Below are 27,816 nucleotides of genomic sequence, written 5' to 3' on the forward strand. Positions count from 1 at the left end.
ACTTCATCTATTTATTTAAATATTCATTGAACACCCATGATGTTCCAGACACTATTCTAGATTCTAAGACAATGGCAGAAAACAAGCCAGATAAAAATCTGTGCCATCATAGAGCTTACATGGCAGAGGGCTCAGGGTAGCTCTGAACACAGAGGTGACACCTGAGAAATACCATATTTGATGACAAAGACTGTTCTAGTACCTACTTTGTATCCATCCTTCCAAGAGCTGGGGCTTCAGCTTGTTTGGAGAGTCAAAGGAAGACTGTGGACGTTCCCCTGACTCTAATTAGTAATTGAACCCCCAAGTCCAACAAGGAACTTGAAGTCAACCAGGTTATGACTCTTCCTTTGGGATATTTCAACAATTTTCTTTAGTATGCCAGAGACACCATTTTCTGCTTTCCTCTGACATCTGAACTAAATGAAGAACTTACCTCTTATTGTCTAACCCAACTCCCTACAGCCATTATCAAGCCTGGTTTCCGAATGTCCTTGGTAGAGATGGACAGTGGAGTTTCCACCATCATTAAAGCCCCTTACAGAGAGCTCCCTTCTCATTTTAAAATGTTTTCACACAAGACCAGAAATAAAGTCAAACTGATGTAATGCATTATACTTCATAGTCATAGATCAGTTTAAGATTACTAAAAATTGACTACAGGATTTAATCATTTAACTGGTACTCTGGTCTATCTCGTGGGCCTTAGCAGAGAAAAATTAATTCCTGATAAACGGATGGCAAGATCCAATTTCCCTTTTAATAAATAGTAATTGGTAAGGGGAAAGGGGAAATAGGGACAGCATTGTTAAAAGATACAAAATTACAGCTAGTGGCTGGGCACAGTGGCTCACACCTGTAATCCTGACAGTGTGGAAGGCTGAGGTAGGGGGATCACTTGAGGTCAGGAGTTCAAGACCAGCCTGGCCAACATGGTGAAACCCTGTCTCTAATAAAAATACAAAAATTAGCTGGGCATGGTGATACATGCCTATAATTCCAGCTACTTGAGAGGCTGAGGCAGGAGAATCACTTGAACCCAGGAGACGGAGGTTGCAGTGGGCCAAGATCGCACCACTGCACTCCAGCCTGGGCGACAGAGCAAGACTCCGTCTCAATTAAAAAAACACAAACACACACACACACACACAAAACAAAACAAACAAGGTTACAGCTAGACAGGAGGAATAAGTTCTAGTGTCCTATACCACTGTAGGGTAACTAGAGTTAATAAAATATGGTTTCAAGTAACTATAAGGAGGATACTGAATGTTCCCAACACAAAGCAACAATACATGTTTGAGAGGATGGATATGCTTAATTATTCCAATATGATCACTACACCTTATATGTATGGAAACATCACTATTTACCCCACAAATATGTACAATTATTATACGTCACTTTTAAATAAATAAATAAATAATAGTAACTGGATCTTCAACAGGGCCCATGGGCACCCTAAATAAAGACTGTATTTCTCAGCCTGTCATGTGACCATGGATTCATTTCCGGCCAATAGAATGTAGGCAACTTCTCAGTCATGTCTTTAAGAGGAGACTGTTCATCCCTTCCCTTTTCTGGCTTTCCATCGGCTGGTAGGAGACCTAGTGGGGGATCCCTGGGCTGTGGGGATGTGAGGAATACCCTATGAATGGCACAGTGAAAAACTAAGAACCTGCACCCTTCTTGGCCTGTAGAATAGAGCCTTACTACCAGCTGGGACTTTAACCAATAGAGAAATCAGCTTCCCTCTGGTCTAGGTCACTGATATCTAGTTCCCATTCAACCAAACCTAATAATCTCACTAATGCTCACCAATGTCCAGCCATGCTCCCTGTTATTCCTAACATCCACCTTCAGGCCTTCAAGCTGCTACAATTGAAATAATTTTTCTTCTCGTCTTTAGTGAAATGATGTTCTTGTTCTGGTTCTTTAGTGAATTGCTGTCCACTTTTGCCAACACTGAGTGTCAAAGAATATGCCTTATATTAGAGTAACTTTTTGTCAAGCTCTATGTTGGGGCAGCTATAATTCTTTCAAACTTTAAGAATTGGCCAGGCACAGTGGCTCACGCCTGTAATCCCAGAACTTTGAGAGGCCGAGGCAGGTGGATCACTTGAGGCCAGGAGTTCAAACCCAGCCTGACCAGCCTGGCCAACATGGCAAAACCCCATCTCTACTAAAAATACAAAAATTAGCTGGGCATGGTGGCACATCTCTGTAATCTCAGCTACACAGGAGGCTGAGGTGGGAGGATCACCTGAGCTCAGGAGGCAGAGGTTGTAGTGAGCTAAGATTGCTACTGCACTCCACCCTGGGTGACAGAGAGAGGCTCTGTCTCAAAAAAACAAAAAACAAAAAACAAAAAAACAAGAATTGAGTTGCCAGACCATTAAGAACTTTATAATTTTTTATTATTTTACCATTTAAAACTTTTAATCTTGAAATTGGTTAACCTAACGTAAAAACTAACCATATATTTGTTTTTATACATTATATACACTTGAGAAATAAATAGTCTTCTAAATAGCATTTTTTAAAAAGCATCATTATATACAATTAAGGCTTAAGCCAGGTGTATAAATATACAACCCACTGAGAATTCAATTCGCAAAGCTTCCACGAGTAAAAACAGAAGTCAGAAGTGGCCAGGATGTACAGCCAATAATATGGGTTGAGCATCCCTAATCCAAAAATCCAAAACACGAAATACTCCAAAATCCAAAACTTTTTGAGCACCAACAAGAAAACAAGTGGGAAAACCCCTCACATAAGTACTCACCACAAACTGTGCTTCATGTACACGATTTTTTAAAATACTGTATAAAATTACCCTCAGGCTATGTGGATAAGGTGTAAATGACACATAAATGAATTTTGTGCTTAGACTTGGGTCTTATTCCCAAAAATTCCAAAAATATTCCCAAAAATATTCCCAAAATTCATTATGCATATGCAAATATTCCAAAATCTGAAAATAATCTAAAATTTGAAACACTTCTGGTTCCAAGCATTTTGGATAAGGGATACTCAACCTATACAAGCTTCACTTTGGCTAGAAAGCAATCACAGAAACAAGAGAAGCACATAATTGGCTTGAGAACATATCTTGAATTAAGACTCAACTGGTTATGTCTTCAGAAGTTTAACAGTGATACAACTTTGGCACGATACAGATTAAAACAATGTCCTTAGAAAACCTAAGTACAAAGAAAATCATTCTTCCTCCCCAACTTGGTATCACACTTCCTCCCGAACATCAGACATAAAAAGTCCAACCCCTTGGCACAGGTGTTCTCCTGGTTATACATTAATAAAAGGGCTTAGGATTTTATGGATGGCTCTATAAAAAAAAAAAAAAAGTCCTTGTGTGTCTCACATCTGGGGCATATTGGTGGGAATTGGCTGCAAACATCTTCATGGAGTTTCAGAAACAGACTTTGCCTCCAGGAAATCTGAGTCCTCTCCCTGCTGCACCACTAACTAGGTATGTAAGTCTAGGCATGTGGCTGAACCTCACTAAGCTTCGGTTTTGTAAATAGGGATAATAATAGCTGCCCTTCTCCCCCTACTCTAATTAGGTAATGCACACACAAATCTTTTGAAAAGTGTAAGTGTCTCAGATATTGTGGGTATTAATTCAAATCAAGATCTAGAATCAGTGGGTTTTCCAAGAAGTTCAACAAGAAAAGGCACTGGTATTAAAACAAAATATTTCAAGGAGGAAAAAAGCACTGTATTAAATCTTAGAACCAGCTCTGTCTGGCAGGTGCTGGTTTCTGTGTACACAGATGTGTATTACATATGTCATACCTTTTATCTCCCTAAACAGAAGAGATTTGCTCCAAAGCAGTTACATCTGGCAACCAGCCATCATTCTGGCCCCAGCATGTATGATACTCTGCTTGCTATTCTGCTAGTGATCAAACATGTCACTCACAGGGGAGGTGGCACATAATAACTAAGAAGAAATAGAAACCACTTAAAGCCTCAGGGTCCCTGATGCTTATATCCTATAGCCTCCCCCAGGCCCCAAGTGCCTTTCCCCATGCATATACACATATACCATCCAAACAGAAAGAGGGTCTAGAAATCCCAACTCCACTGGGTTCCAAATGGAGAGGCTCAGTAATATATCCACTGCCACATTCTAACTAATTTTAAGTGTTCAATAAACATTTGCGCAATTAAAAAATGAACAACAGGCCAGGCGCAGTGGCTCATGCCTGTAATCCCAGCACTTTGGGAGGCCAAGGTGGGTGGATCCCAAGGTCAGGAGATCGAGACCATCCTGGCTAACACGGTGAAACCCTGTCTCTACTAAAATTACCAAAAATTAGCCGGGCATGGTGGCGGGCGCCTGTACTCCCAGCTACTCGGGAGGCTGAGGCAGGAGAATGGTGTGAACCCGGGAGGCGGAGGTTGCAGTGAGCTGAGACTGCGCCACTGCACTCCAGCCTGGGCTACAGAGCAAGACTCCATCTCCAAAAAAAAAAAAAAAAAAAAATGAACAACAGAAAAATAAGAAAGCCAATTATGTGTGCTTCAGAGAGCGAGCTGGGGAGCAGGACAGAATGGCTAAGATGTAACCAGTGTGGTCAGTGCAACCCATGAGAACCCCAACAGTCAGGGTCTGAACAAGATACCAGGCCTGCCATTCTGACAAGAGTCAGCTCCCATTGGAAGGACTTCTCACTAAGGCTCAAGGCAGGCTGAGCAGCTGACAGCCTTCTACACAGGGCGTCTTCGGAGCCAGCATTCCTTGTCAGGCAGAGTACAGGCTCACCCAGCAACTGAGAAACCAATCCAGTGTGCACGGGAGGCCCCGGGCACCCAGCTGCTTACACATAAATCTGGACTTGGTGGTCTGGAGGTGTGGACAGAGGTTTGGAGTTAGAGCTATTCAAGAGAGGCAGCAAGAGCTATAGCAGCGTACAGTCCCCTCCCACGAGGAATCCCGGCCATCACAGGAGACCAGCTGTTCCCGGAGCTCCAGGGTCAAGGCTGAGAAGAATCCTCCCATTGGTGGGTCCTCAGCAGTAACTCTCCTCCGTGTGCTTGGATAGCAGGCAGTCTTCCAGCCTTGCTGGCAAGACTTGCCAGGGCACCCTCAGGGAAGCTCCACAGTGGGACTGAAAGAAACCATGTGAGAGTGGCATTCATTAGCTCACGCACCAGCAAACATGCAAACCTGTATTCAGGGTGTGCTCTGTCAACCTCAAGGCCAAACTTTCTGACACTCCATAGGACTATTTTACCTGTATTCCTTTCAGAATAAATAGACAAGGTCCTGAGTGCTGCCTTCTCTCCTAACCTGAGAAGCCACAAATGCACTTTGAGAAACATCATGCTGCAGCACTCTCTGGACCCTGAGTTGAGTACATCACAGTTCTCGCATTTACATATTTAGCACAATATCCACTCACAACACACACGTACACACACACACACACACACAATCACAGACACACAAGTGTGGGGAGAACCATCAAAGCATCCTCCTTGCCTTGATCTAGAAATACAAGAGAGACACCGTATTGGCAGGAAGGGGGCAAGACTGAGAGTTGGGAGACCTGGATTCTAGTCTCAGTTACATGAACAAACCACTGAACCTGTCTGAATCTCAGGCTCCTTATCAGTGAACATGTGAACAGCATCCATGTCAGGAGGGAGGATGCTGAACATGTTACATATGATGCTATGACTTCCTAATGTTCATTTATTACTTGGGCTCCTATTGTTTTTTAGGGAAATGGAAAGGACAGCTTGTTTTCTAAAATTAGTAGTGAGAAGGTGAGTCATAGAGTTCTCAGGTATATGAATTCCAAAGTGGGAAAGAAGAATAAATATCTTAGCCTTTATCAGAAGAATAGCCATCCTGACTTGGCACAGTGACTCATGCCTGCAAACCCAGCATTTCGGGAGGTCGAGGCAGGTAGATCACTTGAGCCCAGAAGATAGAGACCAGCCTGGGCAACATGGTGAAACCTCATCTCTACAAAAAATACAAAAATTAGCCAGGCATGGTGGCGCATTCCTGTAATCCAAGCTACTCAGGAGGCTGAGGTAGGAGGATCATCTGAGCCCAGGGAGGTCGAGGCTGCAATGAGCTGTGATCCTGCCACTATACTCCAGCCTGGGAGACAGAGCAAGACCCTGTCTCAATAAAAAAGAATAGCCTTCCTTAGCCATCTTTTCTGGGTGTGTCCAATCTACATGGTTGTCTGGAGGATCAATGAAGTTAATATATGTGGAAACACTTTGAAATGTATACATTTAAATACATAAAGATTTACAATTGTTATAATAGTAGAAAATCATATGAGCCTACACTAGACCGAGTCCCTTAATTAGATGGCACGAGTCCTGTGATGATGGTGCTTGTGGTCATGTTCAGCTCCTAAACAGGAGACAGAGCAGCTGGGATGCAGCCCAGCCTCGGGGGTGGCAAACGGTTCATCACAGGGGACCCTGGAGCATGGGCACAGCTGCCTGATAATTGATACCCAGACAGAGGCGAGGTGATTCATCTGAGCACATGGAGCCTCGGTGCTCAAGAGTGCAGGCTTTGGAGTAGACCGACCTGCTTCAACTCCCTCTGCCAGCGCTGGGGGCCTTGGGAGAGAAATTTCATCTCCCTGAGCCCCGGTTCCTCATCTGTACACAGGGATAACAACCCCTGCGCCTAGTGGGGTTGATGATAAACATCATTATGTAAGTCCCTGGGTGCAGGCTGGGCCCAAGCTAAGTGCTAGGTGTACCACAGCACTATTATTATCTAGTACCCTGGTTAGAGCAAGGGGTGGAGACAGGCATGGTGTGGGGAGACAGTCCCCTTCCTCCTTAGCAGGTGTTTCGGCTTAGAAGGCACGTGGCTGGTTCCCCAGGATGAGCCCACTGCCTCACACCAGGAGATGGGCCTTCCTCACATCTGAAATCATGGATTGCAGCATGGGACGAGGGGATAGTGAAGCATGACAAGCCCTTTGTCTCACTTAGCTCCACATACATGAGCATTTCTGTTTCTCAAAAAGGCGGAGGATTGGGGTCGGGCACAGGGACTCAAACCTGTAATGCCAGCACTTTTGGAGGTCAAGGTGGGCAGATCACTTGAGGTCAAGAGTTTGAGACCAACTTGGCCAACATGGCGAAAACCCGTCTCGACTAAAAATACAAAAATTATCCAGGCATAGTAGCAAGCACCTGTAATCCCAGCTACTCGGGAGGATGAGGAAGGAGAATTGCTTGGACCCAGGAGGCAGAGGCTGTAGTAAGCCAAGATCACTCCACTTCACTCCAGCCTGGGCGATAGAGCTAGACTTTGTCTCAAAAAAAAAAAAAAAAAAAAAAGTGTGTGGGAGAATTAGGCCCACACTCACCTGAGTTCTAGAAAACCTAAGAAAGGAGAATATGCTTTGTGCTTCTCTTTGTCTCCCACCCCATTCCCAACCCTGACATAGTGGCCAAAGGAAGCTAGGAGCCCTTAGGCACCTTCCCACAGCTCTGGTTATTACAGAGAAGATGTCAATCAAAGATGGCAGGGGCCAGGCACAGTGGCTCATGCCTGTAATCCCAGCACGCTGGGAGGCCGAGGCAGGCGGATCACTTGAGCCAAGGAGTTCAAGACCAGACTGGGCAACATGGTGAAGCCCTGTTTCTGCAAAAAATGCACAAATTAGCTCGGTGTGGTGGCATGTGCCTGTGGTCCCAGCTATTCAGGAGGCAAAGGTGGAAGGATCACCCAAGCCCGGGAAGGTCAAGGCTGCAGTGAGCCAGGATCATGACACTGCACTCCAGCCTGGGTAACAGAGTAAGACCCTGTCTCAAAGGAAAAAAAAAGATACTTCAAAGATGGCAGGCAGGGGCACCAACCCAGGGACTTAGTTACAGAGACAATCTCATGCCAGTAGGGTCATGTGCAATGAACCCCTACAGGTTGAGGCAGGACAAAATGCAGAAGAGACATTAACACTTCCAACATCATATCTACAGTATTTCACTTGCTTCTTTATCTCCTTGCAGAAGGTCAGCTTCTTTCCTTCTTTCTTTCTTTTTTTTCTTTTCTTTTTTTTTTCTGAGACAGAGTCTCACTCTGTCACCCAGGCTGCAGTGCAGTGGCGCGATCTCAGCTCACTGCAAGCTCCGCCTCCCGGGTTCACGCCATTCTCCTACCTCAGTCTCCCAAGTAGCTGGAACTACAGGCGTCCGCCACCCCACCCGGCTAATTTTTTATATTTTTAGTAGAGACAGGTTTTCACCGTGTTAGCCAGGATGGTCTCGACCTCCTGATCTCGTGATCCACCTGCCTTGGCCTCCCAAAGTGCTGGGATTACAGGCGTGAGCCACTGCAGCCAGCCCTTTCTTTCTTTTTGAGACAGAGATTCATTCTTGTCGCCCAGGCTGGAGAGCAATATTGCGGTCTCAGCTCACTGCAGCCTCCGCCTCTCAGGTTCAAGCGATTTTCCTGCCTCAGCCTCCCAAGTAGCTGGGATTACAGGCATGTACCACCACGCCCAGCTTTTTAGTAGAAGTAGTAGTACTAGTAGTAGTAGTAGTAGTAGTAGTAGTAGTAGTAGTAGTAGTAGTAGAGACTGGGTTTCACCACGTTAGCCAGGCTGGTCTCAAACTCCTGACCTCAGGTGATCTGCCTGCCTCGGCCTCCCGAAGTGAGCCACTATGCCTGGCCCAGCTTCTTGAAGAGATTTTTAATCTGTTTTGTTCATGCTATGTCCCTAGCACCCAGATCCATCCCCAGCACATGCTAGGAGATCATCACGTCAACATGTCCTGGGTGGAACACATGAAAACGTCCTGCTTACCTGGTTTCATTTTTCATCCTCCAGCCATCCCGACACTTGCGAAACCAGAGCTCCCGGCCTGGGGATATGCTGGTGTTCTCAGGGTCTTCTGCACAAAATGTCAGTCTAGGAAGGAAAAGAAACCATTGATGTAGCCAGAACTTTAGGGGGAATCCAGCTGTGCTTTCTGGATTCAAGGCAGATGGGTGAGGAGGCAGGGGTGAAATTTTCATGCCATGCCCTGACTCAAAAGCCTTCAGAATTCCCCATCGCTACTGCAGGGACTCTAAACTGTGTCTCACGTTGAAGCTTCCATGATTCAGCCTCATGCAGCCTCAGCCAGACCTCTCCCACCTGCTTCCCTCTGTCTATCCAAAAGGCCACCTGCCTGTCAAGGCCATAGCCTCTCAGAAGCCTCCCTGACTGCTTGAGCCCTCATTAACCTAACCCTCCCTTGGCCTTTCAACTGGTTACAAAGTATGTCCTTATATAAATATTGCTTTTGTTAGTGTTGCTACTTCTTGCAACATAGAGTTAAAAAAAAAAAAAAAAAAAAAAAAACACGTTTTATTTTAAAACTTTATGCCCTATGTGAAATTGCTTGCTGATTTCTGTGGTTGACTCCTCCACTAGACCGTAAACTTGAACGGAATGATTCAAAGTACCTCTAGTCCAGTGCTCTGTAAATATCCATTGGCAAGAGCAACTGCAACTCAGCTGCAAGTCAAAATCAAAGACTCAGCAAATGGACAACCAAGACTCACAAGAAAGAATCAGGGCCTAATAACCATTTCCCTGTAACTTGCGGCTGCCCCACGCAGCCTCGGGGGCGTGTGAGTAGCGTGACCACGTAATCCTTAAGTGTGTGGGGCACCTGACCCTGGAGCTGAGGCAGGACAAAAGCCCCATTCATAACAGTTTAAGAACCTTTCCCAGGAAGCCCTAAGGACCTTAGGACTTATATGTTTAAACACATATAAAAACATGACCTATCTCACACACAATCAGGAAATGCAAATTCAAACAACAGCAGGGGGCCCATTCACATCTAACAAAATGACAAGAACGTCCCACCAGACATGGATGAAAAGGAGGGAAAAGGGAACTCTTCATCCATAGTTAAGATGGAAAATTAGTTCAACCACTTTGGAGACAGATTTAATAATATCTGTTCGGGCTGGAGAATGCATATACTACAACCCAGCAATTCCACTTTTTAGAACACATGCTGAAAAACAGCCCTTACACACATGTGCACAAGGAAAGTGCAGAGGATGTTCATCTCAGCACCATTTGTAACTACAAAAAATCAGTAACAACTTAACTTATTCAGCAGAACAATGGCAAAACTATTTGTGCAATGGCGATTTGCATACAGAGTTAAACAAGAATAGATTAGATCTTTATGTTTTGGATAAACTTCACAAACAATATTAGAATGAAAAAATCAAATTGTAAAATGTTATGTCCACTCATGTAAAATTCAGAAGCATCCAAGACAATTCTATACATTGTTTACGTATACAAACAGAAGCACTAAGGGGGCCGGGCGTGGTGGCTCACACCTGTAATCCCAGCACTTTGGGAGGCCGAAGCAGGCAGATCACCTGAGGTCAGGAGTTTGAAACCAGCCTGGCCAACATGGCAAAACCCCATCTTTACTAAAAATACAAAAATTAGCTGGGCATGGTGGCACACACTTGTAATCCCAGCTACTCAGAAGGCTGAGGCAGGAGAATCACTTGAATCCAGGAGGCGGAGTTTGCAGTGAGCCAAGATTGTGCCACTGTACTCCAGCCTGGACAACAGAGCAAGACTCAGTCTCAAAAGAAAAAAAAAAGTACTAATGGTATAAAAACATGATGGAAGGAAACACACTAACATTTGTTAATATTGAAATATTAGTTATATTTGGTTTGAAAGAAGAAGGGTAGAGCAGAGAAGGACACAGGGGCTTCAACTGTATCTATAATGTTTTACTTTTAAAAATCTTATATCTAAACCCATATGGAAAACTATTTATATTTTTAAGTCTCAACGGTGATTTAATAGGTGTTTATTTTATTTGAAATATTTTATTTATAAGTGATCATCTTCCTGCTCTCACACCCATAGGTATAGTTTGCACCTGCAAGGGCCAAGAGAAGTAAAAAGATACACAGTCTAGACCACCCCCAGTTCACAGGTTTCTAGACTAGAATCATTCAGCTGAGGGCTCCAAGCCTCCGCTTCACTTCCCTCTGCTGCCAAGCTGTGCCACAGATGATGAATGTAAACCAGACATGGCAGGAATTATAATGGAGAAAATGCCAGAGGAGGGACAAAGAGGGAGGCAGTTGCCTCGTCCCATGCCAAGGCTGGCAGTGACTTCTCTAGAGGTCAGCTGAAGGACTTGGTTAAAGAAACTCTCCCTTCTTGACAAAGATCTCGCAGGCTTCTCTGGCTTCTGTTTAGAAAGAAGCCCGCTCAGGGAGTCAAGGCACGGTGTTAGGAGCTGATAGAAAGGTCTGGATCTTTTATGCTAGGCTTGGGGTTAAAAGAAATGGGAAACTGCCAGCTAGCATGGCACAGAGGATTCTCTGTGACTTGCAGTTAGGACCACAGCCCCACATCCTTGACTTAGAACCTCTGAAGGAGAGAGTTAATGATGCTCTGAAAATCAGATGCTGGGGAAAACCAGCTCCTCCCACAGATCTCATCCATGGGGGCTCCCTGGACGTGATACTCCAGTCTGCTCTGGTCAGAAGCAAGCAAAGCCTTTTGTCTGCATGGACCCCACAGTAAACAGATCAACAAGGCAGCACTCCTAAAAAGCCCGGACCAAGAGAAGTCCCCCTCCTCCAGGCCGACACAAGGCCTGGCAAACAGGGCCAGGGCTGAATTCCTACTGCTACTGGCCCACCCCTCTCCCCGAGGGCCTATGTTCAGGGCATGAGATGCGTAACAGTTGATAGAAGGCTTGATCTGGAAGTCACTTGTCCTTGCAAAGGTGTTTGAGGTTTTACCTGCATGCTGGAGGGAAGGATTGAGGGTGGATGCAGCAAAGGAAAGGAAATGGCAGAGGCACGGCCTCCTGTTCCCCACCTACACCAGGCAGAAGAAGGAGCAGGAGGCACTTACTTCCGCTGGGTTTCCCCAGACTTCACCCGGATGCGCCTGATATTCAGCTCCCGTCTGGGATTGTGGGGTTGAGACAGGTAGCTGCGAAGCTCCTTCCACAGGTTGTACCAAGACTGAGAGGCCCCCTCCCAGGTGAGCTGGATTTTCAAGAGGTCTCCCAAGTCCTCCTCGGTGTAGACCAGGAAGGTGTTGGTGGCATTCTGCTCGATCCGCTCCACTCTACAAGTTGGAGAGAAGCTGATCTCACTCCCCTGACAGCTAGAAAACTGCCACACTGTGTGGGGTGACACAGTGGCAGTAACAACCCCACACAGACAGGAGAGAGACAGTGTGAGTCCTTCCCCCACCTCTAACCCTCCACCTCCCACCAGCAGGAACAAGATGGAAGCTCAGGTGTACTCCACATGGGCTGAACTAACTTTGCCCACTGCACTCCAGCTTCTTATCAAAACCATTCCTGGGCACCCCCTCCACCCTACTTATGCTACTTCCTGAAAATACAGAACCAAGAAAGAACACAATAAGAAAACACAAAGAAGTCACATCCCCACTCAAGTGCGCTGTTCCGCTCAGCCCACAGGCATCTGTCTCCCCCGAACTCCTAGCTGCTTCCTGTCTGTCCCTCTCATTTGGCTTGGCCTCGTCTGCCTTGCCCCATCTGTGTGTAAGTATGCATGTGCATGTACAAACCTGGTCTCCCAGCTAGACCCTGAGCCCTGAAAAGTGAGCTACTTTGATGATGTTTCATCACAATCCCATTACTTGGCATGACGCTTTGTCCCTGGTGGATACTCAACAAATATATACAGATCGCTATGCACCCCTCCCATAGCCACATCATTAGGAAAGGTCCAGGGATGACGTTTATGAAATTCCAGATTGCCTGAAGCCTCATCAGGCATTGCCTGGAATGAAACAGCAGTTTCTGCCCAGCTGATCCAGCCGCTGATCTAGCAGCTTCTCATGATGCTGATTCATCCCAGGAACTTTCCTCCCTGAAACGCTGAGTCAGAGCTTGGTAGAGAAGGTGCAGCAGGAGGACTGCAGAGGCCAGCCAGACCACCTGGCTCCTCCCCAAGCAGTCGGACTCCACTCTCCTGCATGCTGCACTTGTTCACATGCTCCCTTGTGCTCTCTCATTCTCAAACCAATCTGTTCTCTATCCCAAACCCAGCAAGGGAAACTGATGACTTACATTTCCAGGGGCAGAGTCTGGGAATCTGCATTAGTGCCATAAAGGGTAACATAAAAGGTGGGCTCAATTTCTCCCATGTTCTTGTAACTGAAGACATGGATTTTCATCTGATAATGGTAAACTGCAGAGACAGCAGAACAAAGATGCTTGTAACCCTTGCTTGTCATCACAGGACACCCCGACCCAAACTGAGTCACCCAGCACAGAGATTTTAGGGCTGGTGTTCTTTTGGTTGAGCCCAACCTGCAGCCCCCATCTGCTCTTGTTCTGTCCAATGCCATAAGAGGCCACTGCAGTCTAGAAGAAGGAGCCCTGTGCTTGGGGGTTAGCTCTTTTGAGGATTTTCATTTAGCTACTTTCTAACTACAGGCCCCTGGATTAAGGACCAAGGTATTAACCTCTCTGAGCCTCAACCTCCTCGCAGTAAAATAATACCCACAGTACCCAGAAAACCTTGTGATTTTGCAGTGCATTATAAAAATGTAACATGTCATTTTGGTTCACTGTTCATCTGCCTTATGTTTCTTGTGATGATCAAATGAGAAAACAAATACGAAACAGCTTTGAAAGTTAAATGCAAAAAAAAAAAAAAAAAAGAAAGTTAAATGCAAGATAAAAATTTAAGATACTGATATTGTGATCATGGACTGATAGCCACATCACAAAAGGGGTCCCCACTGTTTATTTTGTAAAGATTCCCTTTCCTAGGACATGCACAGTGTAATCTGATTTGCAATGATTTGATTGAATTGTGCTGGCCACTTCTCCTGGGCTAGGACGTGCCCTGCTCTGCAGCATGGTATTAAGAAGGAGGTATAAGGGCCTTCCTCAGGGATGCTTCAGGGACTGAAGGTTACCTCTGAAAGGCATGCCTGCCCGGGTTTTTAGATACATTTTGCTGTTCCTCTTGTTCCTCATTTTCTTGGCATTGTAGCCAATGCTATTACAACGGTTCTTGCGGCAGCTCAGACAGATCCCCTTCTTGAAGCGATTGGAGTCAGTGCACTGGAAGGCAAAGCTTGGCTTGTCTTGATTCACCAGAGAGTCAACAAAGAGGTGGACGGCCCGCTCATGCTCACATTTTACCACCTCTGTGATTGCTAGGGGTGGGAGAGACAGAAAGCATGCAGGATGAGCTTTTCTCGACGACTGGACACTCAAACAATAAATACTGTAATCCTCATCAGTGATAGCTGTTCATTGTCGCTGTTAGTATTTTCATGTAATTCTTTTGCTTGTTTGTTTGTTTTGAGGCAGGGTCTCACTCTGTTGCCCAGGCTAGAGTGCAGTGGGATAATCATGACTCACCACTCACAGCAGCCTCAACCTCTGAGGTTCAGGTGACCCTCTCACCTCAGCCTCCCCAGTATCTGGGACTACAGGCACATGACCACCACACCTGGCTAATTTTTGTAGTTTTTGTAGATATGGGGTTTCACCACATTGCCCAGGCTGGTCTTGAACTCCTGGACTCAAGCAATCTTCCCACCTTCGCCTCCTAAAGTGCCGGGATTACAGATGTGAGCCCTTGCACCCGGCCTGTGTAATGCTTAATTAATGTCCAGGAAGGTGCTAGGCTCCCATTAAGATGTAGAAGAATTTAAGGCCATTCCTGCTGCCTAACTGTTCACTCTCTTGGTGGGAAGACAGGACGAATACACACAAAGCAATAAAGAGCAAGAAAGCCCATATAATAAGTGCTAAGTAGAGTGATGCAGACCAGCTGTGCAGCAGGAGTCACTACCTCCCAATAGGGCTATACAGCCACAGAATGCGGCAAATGGATGAGATCCTAAACATCTCATGCAGGGCTCAGCAAAATATGACTTGCAGGCTGGCTACCTCTTTTTTCTTCTTTTTTTTTTTTTTTTTGCTTTGTTTTGTTTTTGTTTTATAGACAGTGCCTCATTATGTGGCCTGGGCTGGCCTCAAACTCCTGGGCTCAACTGATCCTCACCTGGGCCCAAGCAGTTGTCCTGCCTCAGTCCCACAAATAGGTGGGACTACAGGTGCACCACACCATGCCTGCTGGCTACCTGTTTTTGTAAATAAAGTTTTATTGGAATAGTTACTCTCATTTGTTTATGTATTATTGTGGCTACTTTCATGCTACATCAACAGAGTTGGAACAGAGGCAATACGGCCCGCAAAGCCTAAAACATTTACTAGCTGATGCTTTAAGAAGATATTTACTGGCCGGGCGCGGTGGCTCAAGCCTGTAATCCCAGCACTTTGGGAGGCCGAGACGGGCGGATCACGAGGTCAGGAGATGGAGACCATCCTGGCTAACACGGTGAAACCCCGTCTCTACTAAAAAATACAAAAAAAAAAAAAACTAGCCGGGCGAGGTGGCGGGCGCCTGTAGGCCCAGCTACTCGGGAGGCTGAGGCAGGAGAATGGCGTGAACCCGGGAGGCGGAGCTTGCAGTGAGCTGAGATCCGGCCACTGCACTCCAGCCTGGGCGGCAGAGCGAGACTCCGTCTCAAAAAAAAAAAAAAAAAAAAAAGAAGATATTTACCAACTCCATTCTAGTCCAATGGCTTCAATTAAAGATTATGACCGAGGCCGGGCGCGGTGGCTCAAGCCTGTAATCCCAGCACTTTGGGAGGCCGAGACGGGTGGATCACGAGGTCAGGAGATCGAGACCATCCTGGATAACACGGTGAAACCCCGTCTCTACTAAGAAATACAAAAAACTAGCCGGGCGAGGTGGCGGGCGCCTGTAGTCCCAGCTACTCGGGAGGCTGAGGCCGGAGAATGGCGTGAACCCGGGAGGCGGAGCTTGCAGTGAGCTGAGATCCGGCCACTGCACTCCAGCCTGGGCTACAGAGCGAGACTCCGTCTCAAAAAAAAAAAAAAAAAAAAAAAAAAAAAAAAGATTATGACCCAAAGGTCCATAGGGGTGAGGTAATCTGCTCAGGGTCTTACAGACAGTTGGTTACAAAGTTAGGCATACAATTTGGATTTTCTGGCCCAAATAATTTCTGGAATCTTACGAAAAATTTGGCAAAGCCACCCCCAACCCTGCCTCAATGGCACCAGCAGCCTTAAGAAATGCTATCATCTAGCCGGGCGTGGTGGCTCATGCCTGTAATCGTGAGGGAGGCCAAGGCAGGTGGATCACCTGAGGACAGGAGTTCGAGACCAGCCTGGCCAAAATGGAGAAACCCCATCTCTAACTAAAAATACAAAAAATTGGGGCCGGGCGCAGTTGCCCACGCCTGTAATCCCAGCACTTTGGGAAGCCGAGGCAGGCGGATCATCTGAGGTCAGGAGTTCAAGACCAGCCTGACCAACATGGAGAAACCCCATCTCTACTAAAAATACAAAAAATTAGCTGGGTGTGGTGGTGCGTGCCTATAATCCCAGCTACTCAGGATGCTGAGGCAGGAGAATCACTTGAACCTGGGAGGCGGAGGTTGCAATGAGCGAGATCATGCCATTGCACTCCAGCCTGGGCAACAAGAGCAAAAGTACGTCTTAAAAAAAAAAAAAATACAAAAAATTAACCGGGCATGGTGGTGGGCACCTGTAGTCCCAGTTACTTGGGAGGCTGAGGCAGAGAATCACTCGAACCTGGGAAGTGGAGGTTGCAGTGAGCAGAGACTGCACCATTGCACTCCAGCCTGGGCAACAAGAGCGAAACTCCATCTCAAAAAAAAAAAAAAAAAAAAAGAAAGAAAGAAAAGAAAAGAAAAAAAAGCCATCATCCTATATTCTGAGGAGGGAGTAAACTCCCCTTGCATGGACCTCCAAACCCTGCAGAGCTACTTGGATTAAACTAGGACAGGGGAAGACTGAGCAACAGAGCAGGACATGTGGAGGGCAGAGCATCAGAGTGGAAGGAGCTGCCTGGGGGTCAAGACAGGAAATGCTGTCAGCAGCCAAGGCAGTAAAAGGATAAGAAACCCCCCCAAAATTGGTCACTGCCCTACACCTCAGTTTTAGCAAATTCAGTTCAGCCCAAATCTGCTGAGAACAGGCTCAAGCATTCAGAAGATAAATTTTGGAGCCAGGTGTGGTGGCTTGCGCCCGTAATCTCAGGCTAAGGCAGGAGGATTGCTTGTTTCCAGCCGGGGAAACATAGTGAGGAAGAAGGAGAAGAAGAAGAAAAATGTTAAGTGAATGGAAAAAACTTAAGTGAAATGGTTTTCTTCTTTAAAATGTTACCAAAAATTCAAATAGAGTGTATCCATGCTCTGGAATATTATACAGCCTGTAAAAATATTGTTAGTAAATCTGTGTGCTCTGATATTTAAGAATGTCCATAATAGCAAGATGCAATGGCACATGTCTGTAGTCTCAGCTATTCGGGAGGCTGAGGCAGGGGGATAGCTTGAGCCCAGGAGTTCAAGGCTGTAGTAAGCTGTGAATAGCCACTGCACTCTAGCTTGGGTAACATAGCAAGATTCTGGCTGGGTGCAGTGGCTCACACCTGTAATCCCAGCACTTTGGGAGGCCGAGGCAGGTGGATCACCTGAGGTCAGGAGTTCGAGACCAGCCTAGCTAACATGGTGAAACTCTGTCTCTACTAAAATTACAGAAAATTAGCCGGGCATGGTGGTGGGTGCCTATGATCCCAGCTACTGGGGCTGAGACAGGAGAATTGCCTGAATCTGGGAGGCAGAAGTTGTAGTGAGCTGATATCACGCTACTGAACTCCAGCCTAGGCAACAAGAGCAAAACTCAGTCTCAAAAAAAAAAAAAAAAGCAAGATTCTGTCTTTAAAAGAAGAAAAAGAATATCCATAACATATTATTACAGGAAAAAAAGAAAGTTGAAAAAAATTAAAATTAAAATAAAGTTGCAGAATAATGTGATTTGGAGGAAAATATGCATGCAACTAATTTGCAAAGAAAAAAGACAAAAGGATACACACAAAAGCATTTATACTGGCTACATCTGAAGAGTGGAAGTAGGGGTGGGAGTGGGAGTGCACTTTTGCTTTATGCAAGTCTATAATGCTTGATTTCTTTTTCAACAAACGTGTGTATTCTTTTTTGTCATAAAAAGAAATTAATCAGCCAGGCACGGTGGCTCATGCTGTAATCTCAACACTTAGGGAGGCTGAGGCAGGTGGATCACCTGAGGTCAAGAGTTTAAAACCAGCCTGGCCAACGTGGTGAAAACCCATCTCTACTAAAAATACAAAATTAGCCAGGTGTGGTGGCGTGCGCCTATAGTCTCAGCTACTTGGGAGGCTGAGGCAGGAGAATCGCTTGAACCAGGGAGGTGGAGGTTGCAGTGAGCCGAGGACTGTACCATTGCACTCTAGCCTGGGCAACAAGAGCAAAACTCCCTCTCAAAAACAAGAAAGAAAAAAAAGAAAATAAATTAATCAATAATAACTGTGACCTTAAAGCATGGGAAAGTAGAGCAGGAACCACTGGGTCGGTTAGTCTTGGAGGACAACGAGAAACATTAAACACAGTGTTGGAGGCCTCTGTGGCAGGAGATGAGAATAGTGAACACGTAGTGCCTGCAGCGCTAAAGGCTCGGCTGATTTAGAAGGAGATGGGATAAACTGAGTCAAACACAAAGCAGAAAACAGGGAACTTACTTCCATATGCCATTGATCCCAAGACATCGTTGAGTCCACAGCCTGGCTGGAAGTCACCCCCATTGGGGTAGATGTCAATGTGGCCCACAGGCATCTGAATACCAATGCTCAAGCCAAAGGAACGCGTGTAGGTGTGGAGGACATCCACAAAATCTGCATCGTCAGGAGAGAGCCTCTTGTGGATGTCAGCCCCTTCAAACATGGGCCCGGCAGGATCCAAACCTGCAGCAGAACAAGGCCCCAAAACAGCTCTGTCAGGTACACAAAGTCAGTGAGTCCTGATTACAAGTTAAGCCTGGGTGTGCAGAATGAAGAAGATGCCTTCTGAATCTAGCTGGGAGAATCAAGATGTGGAAAGCACGGAAGAAAGTAAGAAACCCGTTTCCATATGCAAGTGACCCCAAGACATCATTGCGGAAATTAAATCTTATTGTTATGGAATTTATACTTTCTTCTGAAGCCTTCATGTATCCCGACACCTCAACCAAACCCCATAAACTAGCTATAAGGTTCACGCTGCCACACAGCTCCAAGGAACTGCTCCTGTTAAAACTGAAGCAGTTCTAGAAAGAACTCAGACTGCCTAAAACTAAGCCATTTATCCCATTCATTCTGCCACTGAGCACCTTTCACGTCCTTAATTTTAGCAGAATTTTTACAGAATAACAAAGCTGCCTACATCCTTCTGGAAGGAGAATCCAGTCTCCCTAAACTGAGCTATTTGTATCTGAACTTATTCTTCCCCTTCCTTTAGTTATGAGTCAGGCCCGGGGTGGAATGGTGAGAGAGAAGAGGACACCCAACACACTGAGAATCCATACATCAGGCCTCCAGAATTCCTCTATTTTGCAGCCACAATGAGAAAATCTTTCTTTCTGCCTCCAAACGTTTTGTGTTGAGCAGGCAAGCGGCACTGTTGAGAGCACTCGTTCATATTTGAAACTGGGAGCTTGTTAAATTTAAATTCTACCATACAGCTACAAAAAATTCTGGAAGGTCACACAGGCAACTAGTTACCCGTATGCATGTGCGTTGGGGGAGAGGGTGGGTAAGGGAAATGGACAGATAGCAGAGCAGTAAGAGAGACTTTTCACCATCTTTTGATTTGAAAACCGCATTAACGTAAAACCGTTCCAAAAAAGAACTTGCAAAGTATAAAATGCAGATTCACAAGTCCCTGAACTCCTAGAGATTCTAGTGGGTAGTTACGAATTATGGCTCCTAGAAATAGATATTCATTCCCCAGATGATCCTAAAAGTAGGTATGCTGTGGGCAAAATATTAAAAAACTTCCCTGTGTTTCACTATCATTTATAAAATAGAACCTGAATTTATACCTTAATTCATACAGTCCATGTGAGATCTTAAGAGACTGAGTTCCCATCAGTATTAGCTACTATTACCAAGCCCAAGTGATTATGGGAACCACATTTAACCCAACCAGAACGCATCTTTGCCCCACAGACACATAGGAAGGACCTGGAGAAAGTTAAGAGATGAAATGTGCCAGAAAGGAAGGGCCACTGAACAGTGGTTCACCACTACAAGTGGCTTTGCCCCCCAGGGGACATCCGGCAATGCCTGGAGACCTTTTTGTTGCCCCCATTCTGATGGAGAGAGTTGCTAGCATCTAGCAGGCCAGGCCAGGAATATAGATAAACATTCTACGGTACACAAGTCAATCCACCCCCAACACACACACACACACCCCCCCCTCCCCCGCACCAAAACCTTACCTGGCCCCAAATGTCAATATTGCCTAGGCTGAGAAACCCTGACCTCAAAACACCAAGGCTGGGAGGGCATGTGACCAATGAGAGTCCTGAAAGGAGGACATGGGTAACAACCATGTTCACCAGACCCCAGCACATTAGAACCAGGGAGCCTATCAGGAGACTTGAGATGGCAGCTTCAGGATAAACAAGAGGCAGAGCTACTGTCTAGAGTGGATGGTCAACTTGCAGAGCTCATTACTCATATGAGAACTGGTAGAGGCTGAAACATTAAATAGTTTCCACAAATTTAAATAACTTTTTTTTTTTTTTTTTTTTTTTTTGAGACGGAATCTTGCTCTGTCACCCAAGCTAGAGTGCAGCGGCGTGATCTTGGCTTGCTGCAGCCTCCACCTCATGGGTTCAAGCAATTCTCCTGCCTCAGCCTCCTGAGTAGCTGGGATTACAGGTGTGAGCCACCGCGTCCGGCCAAGTTTAGATAACTTTATGTGTGACCAAGGCAGAAAAGGAGCCCAGGCTGCTTGAGGGTTCATCCCTAGCCCAGGACCCAAAAGAAAGATGGCACAAAAGCAGCGTCCTCCCACAATAACCAACGACTACCCATTTCAGAGGCCGCAAGGACCACAGTACTGACACAGCAGCCTCTCCCTGTGTCCCCTGGAGGAAAGAGAAAGAGAGAGCAACATTCTGCTTTGCAATCAATACAAGAGAGAGGCTCTTTACTCGGTGTGAACAAAGGTCCCCACCAGACGGTCAGTGCCATGGAAACCAGGCTGTACTGGAGGAATGCGGGCAGCTGACAGGGTTTCACAGGCTGGCTGGCAGCAAGGCTGGGCCTTCACCTCCCCAGCCAGAGCCTGTCTGCCCTGCTCTGACTGTCCTTGACACATATCTATGGCCCACAGATTCAGGGGCGCAGTGGCATATTTAACTTTTTTAACTAGGAATGAATGACCAGGAGAACTGCCTCCTTAAATAAAGGGGAGATAGAGAGCTCCTGCTTCTTCCATTCAGTCATAGATTCCTCAAAGTTGCTTTGTCCAGCAAATGGAGCACACATGCATGCATGCAAAACTTCCAGGGCTGTGCATTCTGGCCTGGCAGGGCAGGGCCTGCTGTAGTTCAACAGCTACTTTTTTTTTTTAAGACAGGGTCTCACTCTGTTGCCCAGGCTGGAGTGCAGTGGCCCAAACTCAGTTCACTGCAACCTCCACCTCCTGGGCTCAGGTGATCCTCCCACCTCAGCCTCCCAAGTAGCTAGGATTATAGGCATGCACCACCATGCCTGGCCACTTTATCTCTGTCTGCAGAAGAAAGGCAGCATGGCACAGCAGTGAGGTGCATGGGATCCGGAATCTGACAACATGGGTTGGAGTCCCAGTTCTGCTACTTATAGGGCCTAGGATATTGGGCCCTTTACTCACTGAGTCCTAGTTTCACCCTCTGTAGAATGTTCAGAGTTGCTATGTGGCTCAGAGATAGCACAAAGCAGCTGTCATACATGAGGTTTTGTTTGTTTGTTTGTTTGTTTTTATTTTTGCTTTTTTTTTTTTTTTTTTTTGAGATGGAGTCTCACTCTTGTCACCCAGCCTGGAATGCAATGGCGCGATCTCGGCCCACTGCAACCTCCTCCTCCTGGGTTCAAGCGATTCTCCTGCTTCGGCCTCCTGAGTAGCTGGGATTACAGGCGCCCACCACTACACCCAGCTAATTTTTGTACTTTTAGTAGAGACGAGGTTTCATCATATTGGCCAGGCTGGTCTTGAACTCCAGACCTCAGGTGATTCACCCAACTCGGCCTCCCAAAGTGCTGGGGTTACAGGCGTGAGCCATCGCTCCCAGCCACACATGAGGTATTTAACATTAGCTAGCATCTAGCCTGCACACATGGATGCATTTCTTGAATAAATTCATCTGCTTGCTTACCTGATTATAGCAAACAAGGCACAGGTTCAATTATAAATATATGACCTCTTTCCTAGTATATCACAGGCTTCTCTCAGAAGCCTAAGAAAGTAAAACTCTAGCAAACCCCCATCCACACCCTCTGGTCCAAGCAAGATTGGGGTTCAGATATTCCCTTGCAAGGCCCAGGCTAAGGACTGCCTAGTGGCCTTGGCATAGTGGCATCACTGGACGCAGGACCCTATGCGAGCCTCAATCTGTCCTCTTACCAGTTGTGATCACCTGGTCCACAGGTCCATGAGAAGTCTACCAAGAGGAGAGAAGAGGACATAGCCTCCCCCAATAGACATACACAATAGCATGTGTCAGGGGTGCTGCTTGGCAACTGGACAGAGGCCAGGCCCCTGCTCTACAGAAAAAGGCCAGAGGGAAGGGGCTATGCTCAGGGCATGTGGGCATCATGCTCCATGCAAACGTCCCAGAGCACTAGTTAGCATTCTGCCTGGCTCCCCTGCCATCCTCAGGAGAAAAGCCCTCACCCCAGCAGATGCCACTCAAACAGGCAGGGGGAAAGAACTGGAAAGTTCCGTCCCTAGCCCTATCTCATTTCAGATTTAGAAATAGAGAAAGGCAAGATCTGTAGTTTGTCATTGTTACTGACATCCTGGGTCTGACTCTGGTGTCTGCTGAAATTTAAACTCAGCCGCCTGGATCTGAAACATCACACCTCTCATTCAGGGGCTAGGAAGAGGCGCTCAGACAATGGAACCCAAGTAGCTTCAGGTCAAACTGCTTTGCACCAGCAAGGGGTTGTTAATAGGCAGTCATGGGTGGTCACACAAGCATAGCCCACTTTGGGCAGCTCAAGCCCCGCAGTCTTGGAAATCAAAAATAAAGCTCTCAAGCTGGGATGAATCAAATCATTGGATCAACAGGCATTTGCGTGCATGCATGTTCATGTGTGTGCACGCACATACTAGACTCAAGACCAGGGACAGGATTCAGGAGAGCCAGGAAAACTTCACAAATATTCTTTTTAAAATTCTACCTTATCAGCTTGTCACTGAAATCTGAAATTCTACCTTTACCAAATCGTTATTTAGCTAAGGACTCTCTTCTACCTGAGTTTTGTTTTGTTTTTTTGAGACAGAGTCTTTCTCTGTCACCCAGGCTGGAGTGCAGTGGCACAATCTCGGCTCACGGCAACCTCCACCTCCTGGGTTCAAGCGATTCTCCTGCCTAAGCCTCCCAAGTAGCTGGGATTACAGGCACCCGCCACCACACCTGGCTAATTTTTGTATTTTTAGTAGAGACAGGGTTTCACCATGTTGGCCAGGCTGGTCTCAAACTGCTGACCTCAAGTGATCCGCCCACCTCGGCCTCCCAAAGTGCTGGGATTACAGGTGTGAGCCACCACACCCAACCTGAGTTTTGTTTTAAAATGAAAATGCTGCAGGACAAGGAATTGTTCAGATCTTTCCTTCTAGGTGATCACCCTTAGAGTCTTGGGAGTAAGGGGGAAGTTAGGGGTAAATATAAATAAAATGATGCTGGAAGGACGATAGAAGTTCAGGGCAACAAACTGTAGCATAGGGGAAGCTCTGCGTATATACCTGAGGGGCCCATCAATGAGAAAGAAAACCTTTGACACTTTTCACAATCATTCAATGATTTAATCCAAACTCTCATGTTAAAAGCTCACTAAGATGCAGTTTTCAACATGGAAAATTCAATTTTCTATTGACCCCCTGGGGACCAATATCAGAAAGTTTCCTTTTATTACAAAGTTGAACCACCTGTTCTAAATTGGTAGCTATCATTCATAAATATGCTACCTTAACATGGGAAAGAGGCTATTGCAAGACAAGATAGAAATCAGAGGCAGAATTCAAACTAAAATCTACTATTCATTCTTTTCCCCTGAGTCTTTGGGTGGAGACCTGAAGTGAACACCCAAAAGCTTTGGGGCCAGGACTCCATCCAGCTTCTGCTCTTGAGTTATTAGCTGTTTGCCCCTGGGCAAGTTGCCTCACCTCTCTGTATCTGTTTCCTCACCTGTTGGACCAGACCCATGGTTTTCAAACAGTGTTCCCTGGTGCTCTGAGACTCTGAGATGCCTCCAGCAAAGGGGAAAGCCCACACTGGCAAGGCTAACACAACCCGCCATATACCCACCCCACCACCCACAGCACCCCCCTCTCTCTCCATGTCTCATATGTTGGGAACCTGTGCGAGTTCAATCTGAAAAAAAAAAGGTTCTTGTGACTAAAAAGAACATTTGGGAGGTTCTGAATTAGATGCATTCCAGGTTCCTTCTAAAGCTAACTCTCTATGATTCACTCTGCTGCCTCATTTGGGAGCATTCTGGCTCAGTGTAGCTGAGGGAGCCCGGCAATCACCGGCTACTGGTGATGGAAGTGGAGCTCACCTGTGATTCGGCCCACTGTTCCTTTCACGAAGTTGCCAGCATACCCAGCCACATGCGCTCCAAGGCTGTAGCCGATCAAGTGGACATTCCCGAGAGAAAAATCATCTTTCTCCTGCAGAAAGTCACCAAAGTACGTGAGCAGAAGAGCAGGGTCGGGAGATCCAGAGTCACCAGCAATTCAACAACTCAATCACGGTGTAGGAGGAGATGCAGGGGCTGTGGGCACAGAGACTCCCCAGGGCCCCACTGGCTTTGCTGGTGATGCCCCATGTGTGGGTCACAGTCAGTTTAGGGGAGGCCAAAAGGACACGGTAGCACTGAAAATGCCAAGCACGGGGGCAGGGTGGAGGGTATGACTGGAGGCTGCCTATGTGGCTGTTCCCTACATGTTTCCTGTTCTTTCTGGCAGTATCTAAGAGAGGGGAGCGTGGTGATGAAGAGGCGGGGCGCAGTGGCTCATGCCTGTAATCCCATCACTTTGGGAAGCTAGGCGGGCCGGATCATGAGGTCAGGAGATCGAGACCATCCTGGCTAACACAGTGAAATCCCGTCTCTACTAAAAATACAAAAAATTAGCCGGGCGTGGTGGCGGGCGCCTGTAGTCCCAGCTACTCGGGAGGCTGAGGCAGGAGAATCACTTGAACCGGGGAAGTGGACGTTGCAGTGAACCGAGATTTAAAAAAGAGATATTAGGCTGCATCTTTGAAATAACCCCCTCCCCACCCTCAACACAGCCATGCTTCAGAGACGAGAGCAGGCTTTGTAGGAATTTCAGATCACAAGCCTGGCCTGGTTCCTGGCCATCCCCAACCAGCCTAAGGGTATCTGTTTCTAAGACGGGAAGGAACAACCCATAAGGCCAATTTTCAGCAAATTAAGTATCAGGAAAAATCCAGAGATCTATCAATAATTAAAAGCCTCTCGAAAAGTCCCAGCTTTCAAGTATTCCAAGCAATACTTAATTCAATAAAACTTATAATCTCAAAGATTTTTATCAGACTCCAGAAGTTCATGACAACAGATGCATGACCTGTATTTCTTAAGAAGATTGGGGTGAGATCCTGCTGGCAACAGGAGACTCCCTGTCATCCCCCAGTACCTGCAGCCAGTCGAGCATCCTGGCAATGCTGTGTCCCACCACCCTGGTGTTATTGACCGCATCCGTGTAAAGCTGGTGGGCCAGGGGGAGCCAGTCAACCACAACTACATTGGCATCTTTCTCTCTTGTGTGTAGGGCTGACACGAGTTTGTGCAGCCAGTTTTCAAAGATACCGCTCATCTGCAGAGAAAAGTGGAAGTTATTTTTTATTCTTGGTTTCAGAAATCCTAAAAAATATGAAATTCCATTCTATATGACCCTCTCTCCAACCAATTTTTTTTTTCTTTTTTTTTTGACTCAGGGTCTCACTGTTGCCCAGGCTGGAGTGCACTGACAACCATCTCAGCTCAAGATAGCCTCGAATTCCTAAGCTGAGGCCATCCTCCTCCCACCTCAGCCTCCAGAGTAACTGGGGCTACAGGCACACGCCACCATGCCTGGGTAATTCTTAAATTTTTTGCAGCAACAGGGTCTCACTATGTTGCCCAGGCTGGTCTTGAACTCCTGGGCTCAAGCGAAGCTCCCACCTAGGCCTTCCTGAGTGCTGGGATTACAGGCATGAGCCACCATGCCCAGTGCCCCCAGACAATTTTAGAGCCTGCACATTGGCTGCTCAGGGACCAGACATTTGCACATGAGCAGGACCAGCACAGGCAGAATCACTATGCAGGTATTTGTCTTCCATTGCTCTTCACATCCCCAGTATTTCCCATCAAAACTTTCCTAGCTAATGTCCTATGCTGTTGCCCCACTGTCTGTTGGGGCCACTGTGAGATATGTGTTAAGGGTGATACTGGCATGAGGCTGGTCTGAGTCCCTGTTACAGGCAGGCAAGTGGCCTGGTCCGTCCTTCAAAGGCAGTGGGGAGGGTTGTCCTGGAGAATTAGCTTCTCTCTGAGAGATGCAGGGAGATGCTGTCTCCTAGGTGAATGTAGAGTTAACAAATGACCCCTTCCCACAACCCATCTCTGCCATCCTTCCTGACCCCAGAGTAGGGAAAATCTGTCCCCGGAATCCCAAATTACAACTCAGAACATATTTTCCCACAGAAACAAAGTTATAAATGGCGACTAGGTCCAGTTGTAAACCTATCCACAAGCACATTATCAAATAAATAGATTTTCTGTGCCTAGCCTGGGAACCCAAACACCATTTACAATCTTGCTTCTATGGGAAACTGCTGTTCCAAGTTCCAAACAGATTACAAAAGAACTTTCTGGAATGCAACCCATTTGTAAGTCGCAGGCAGCTTGTATTTGCATTTTGACAGGGTGCCTTAAAAAGATTCAAACATATGATTCTGATTGTAGGTTTGTGATGAGCACGGTTAGACAGGCTCTTAATCATCTCTTCATTCAACTAGGTAGGCAGACACCTGCCCTCTCCTACCCCTGACCTCAACCGCGGATGACAGACTTAAAGACCCCAAAAGCATGTAACAGATACGAATTTCTCATCATTAAGAGGAGGACTGTCCCCTTCCAATTAGCCCAGGCAGAAATCTGCTCACTTCATAGTGCCATTTCCCTACAGACTGTCATTATATGAATGAATAAATCCCTGGCTGGTCAAAAGCTTCTGAAGCTGAGCACTAAAGCCCTTTTTTGTTGAAGTTTGTCATGAACTTTTCAATGTGAATTGCTCAGCTAGAGCACATAAAGAGCCCCAGTGCCTTTAAACGGGGCTATCTCTATGCAAACAGGAGGGCATCATGCCAAGGGCAGCCGGCAATCCAGGCCAGCTGGCTACTCATAGGTTCTCAGAGCCAGTCAAGTTGCTTTAGTCAAGCTCAGCTCTCACGGCAGGACAGCCCCCTCCAGGCAGTGGTTGACCAGCGTAATTAAGTATAATTAGAGGGGTCCTTAAGAGCCAGTGGAGCTGGGCTGCTGCCCTCAGGAGAGCCACTTTCTGAAAGCCCGTTGTATGCCAGCATTAATACCACCCTGCTGGAGTCCAGATTGCCCCTTAGTGAATG

At 46.5% G+C, this 27,816-nt stretch overlaps 1 protein-coding gene across 9 annotated transcripts in view; it reads right to left on the reverse strand.

Moving 5' to 3' along the window:
* Positions 1 to 2,399: 2,399 nt before the first annotated feature.
* Positions 2,400 to 27,816, reverse strand: part of LOC105489393 (lipase G, endothelial type) — a 114,104-nt gene continuing 88,687 nt past the window's right edge. For all 9 annotated transcript variants that reach the window (XM_071085373.1, XM_071085374.1, XM_071085366.1 and 6 more), the window contains 8 exons: positions 25,842 to 26,021; positions 24,743 to 24,854; positions 18,677 to 18,898; positions 13,974 to 14,216; positions 13,117 to 13,237; positions 11,922 to 12,140; positions 8,823 to 8,927; positions 2,400 to 5,135 (listed from right to left, as the gene is read on the reverse strand). In XM_071085373.1, the coding sequence (XP_070941474.1) occupies positions 5,114 to 5,135; positions 8,823 to 8,927; positions 11,922 to 12,140; positions 13,117 to 13,237; positions 13,974 to 14,216; positions 18,677 to 18,898; positions 24,743 to 24,854; positions 25,842 to 26,021 (1,224 nt within the window). In that variant the 3' untranslated portion in view covers positions 2,400 to 5,113. The remainder of the gene's footprint in view (positions 5,136 to 8,822; positions 8,928 to 11,921; positions 12,141 to 13,116; positions 13,238 to 13,973; positions 14,217 to 18,676; positions 18,899 to 24,742; positions 24,855 to 25,841; positions 26,022 to 27,816) is intronic.

The sequence above is a fragment of the Macaca nemestrina genome, chromosome 19 (assembly GCF_043159975.1).
Source record: "Macaca nemestrina isolate mMacNem1 chromosome 19, mMacNem.hap1, whole genome shotgun sequence".
Classification (NCBI taxonomy): Eukaryota; Metazoa; Chordata; class Mammalia; order Primates; family Cercopithecidae; genus Macaca; species Macaca nemestrina.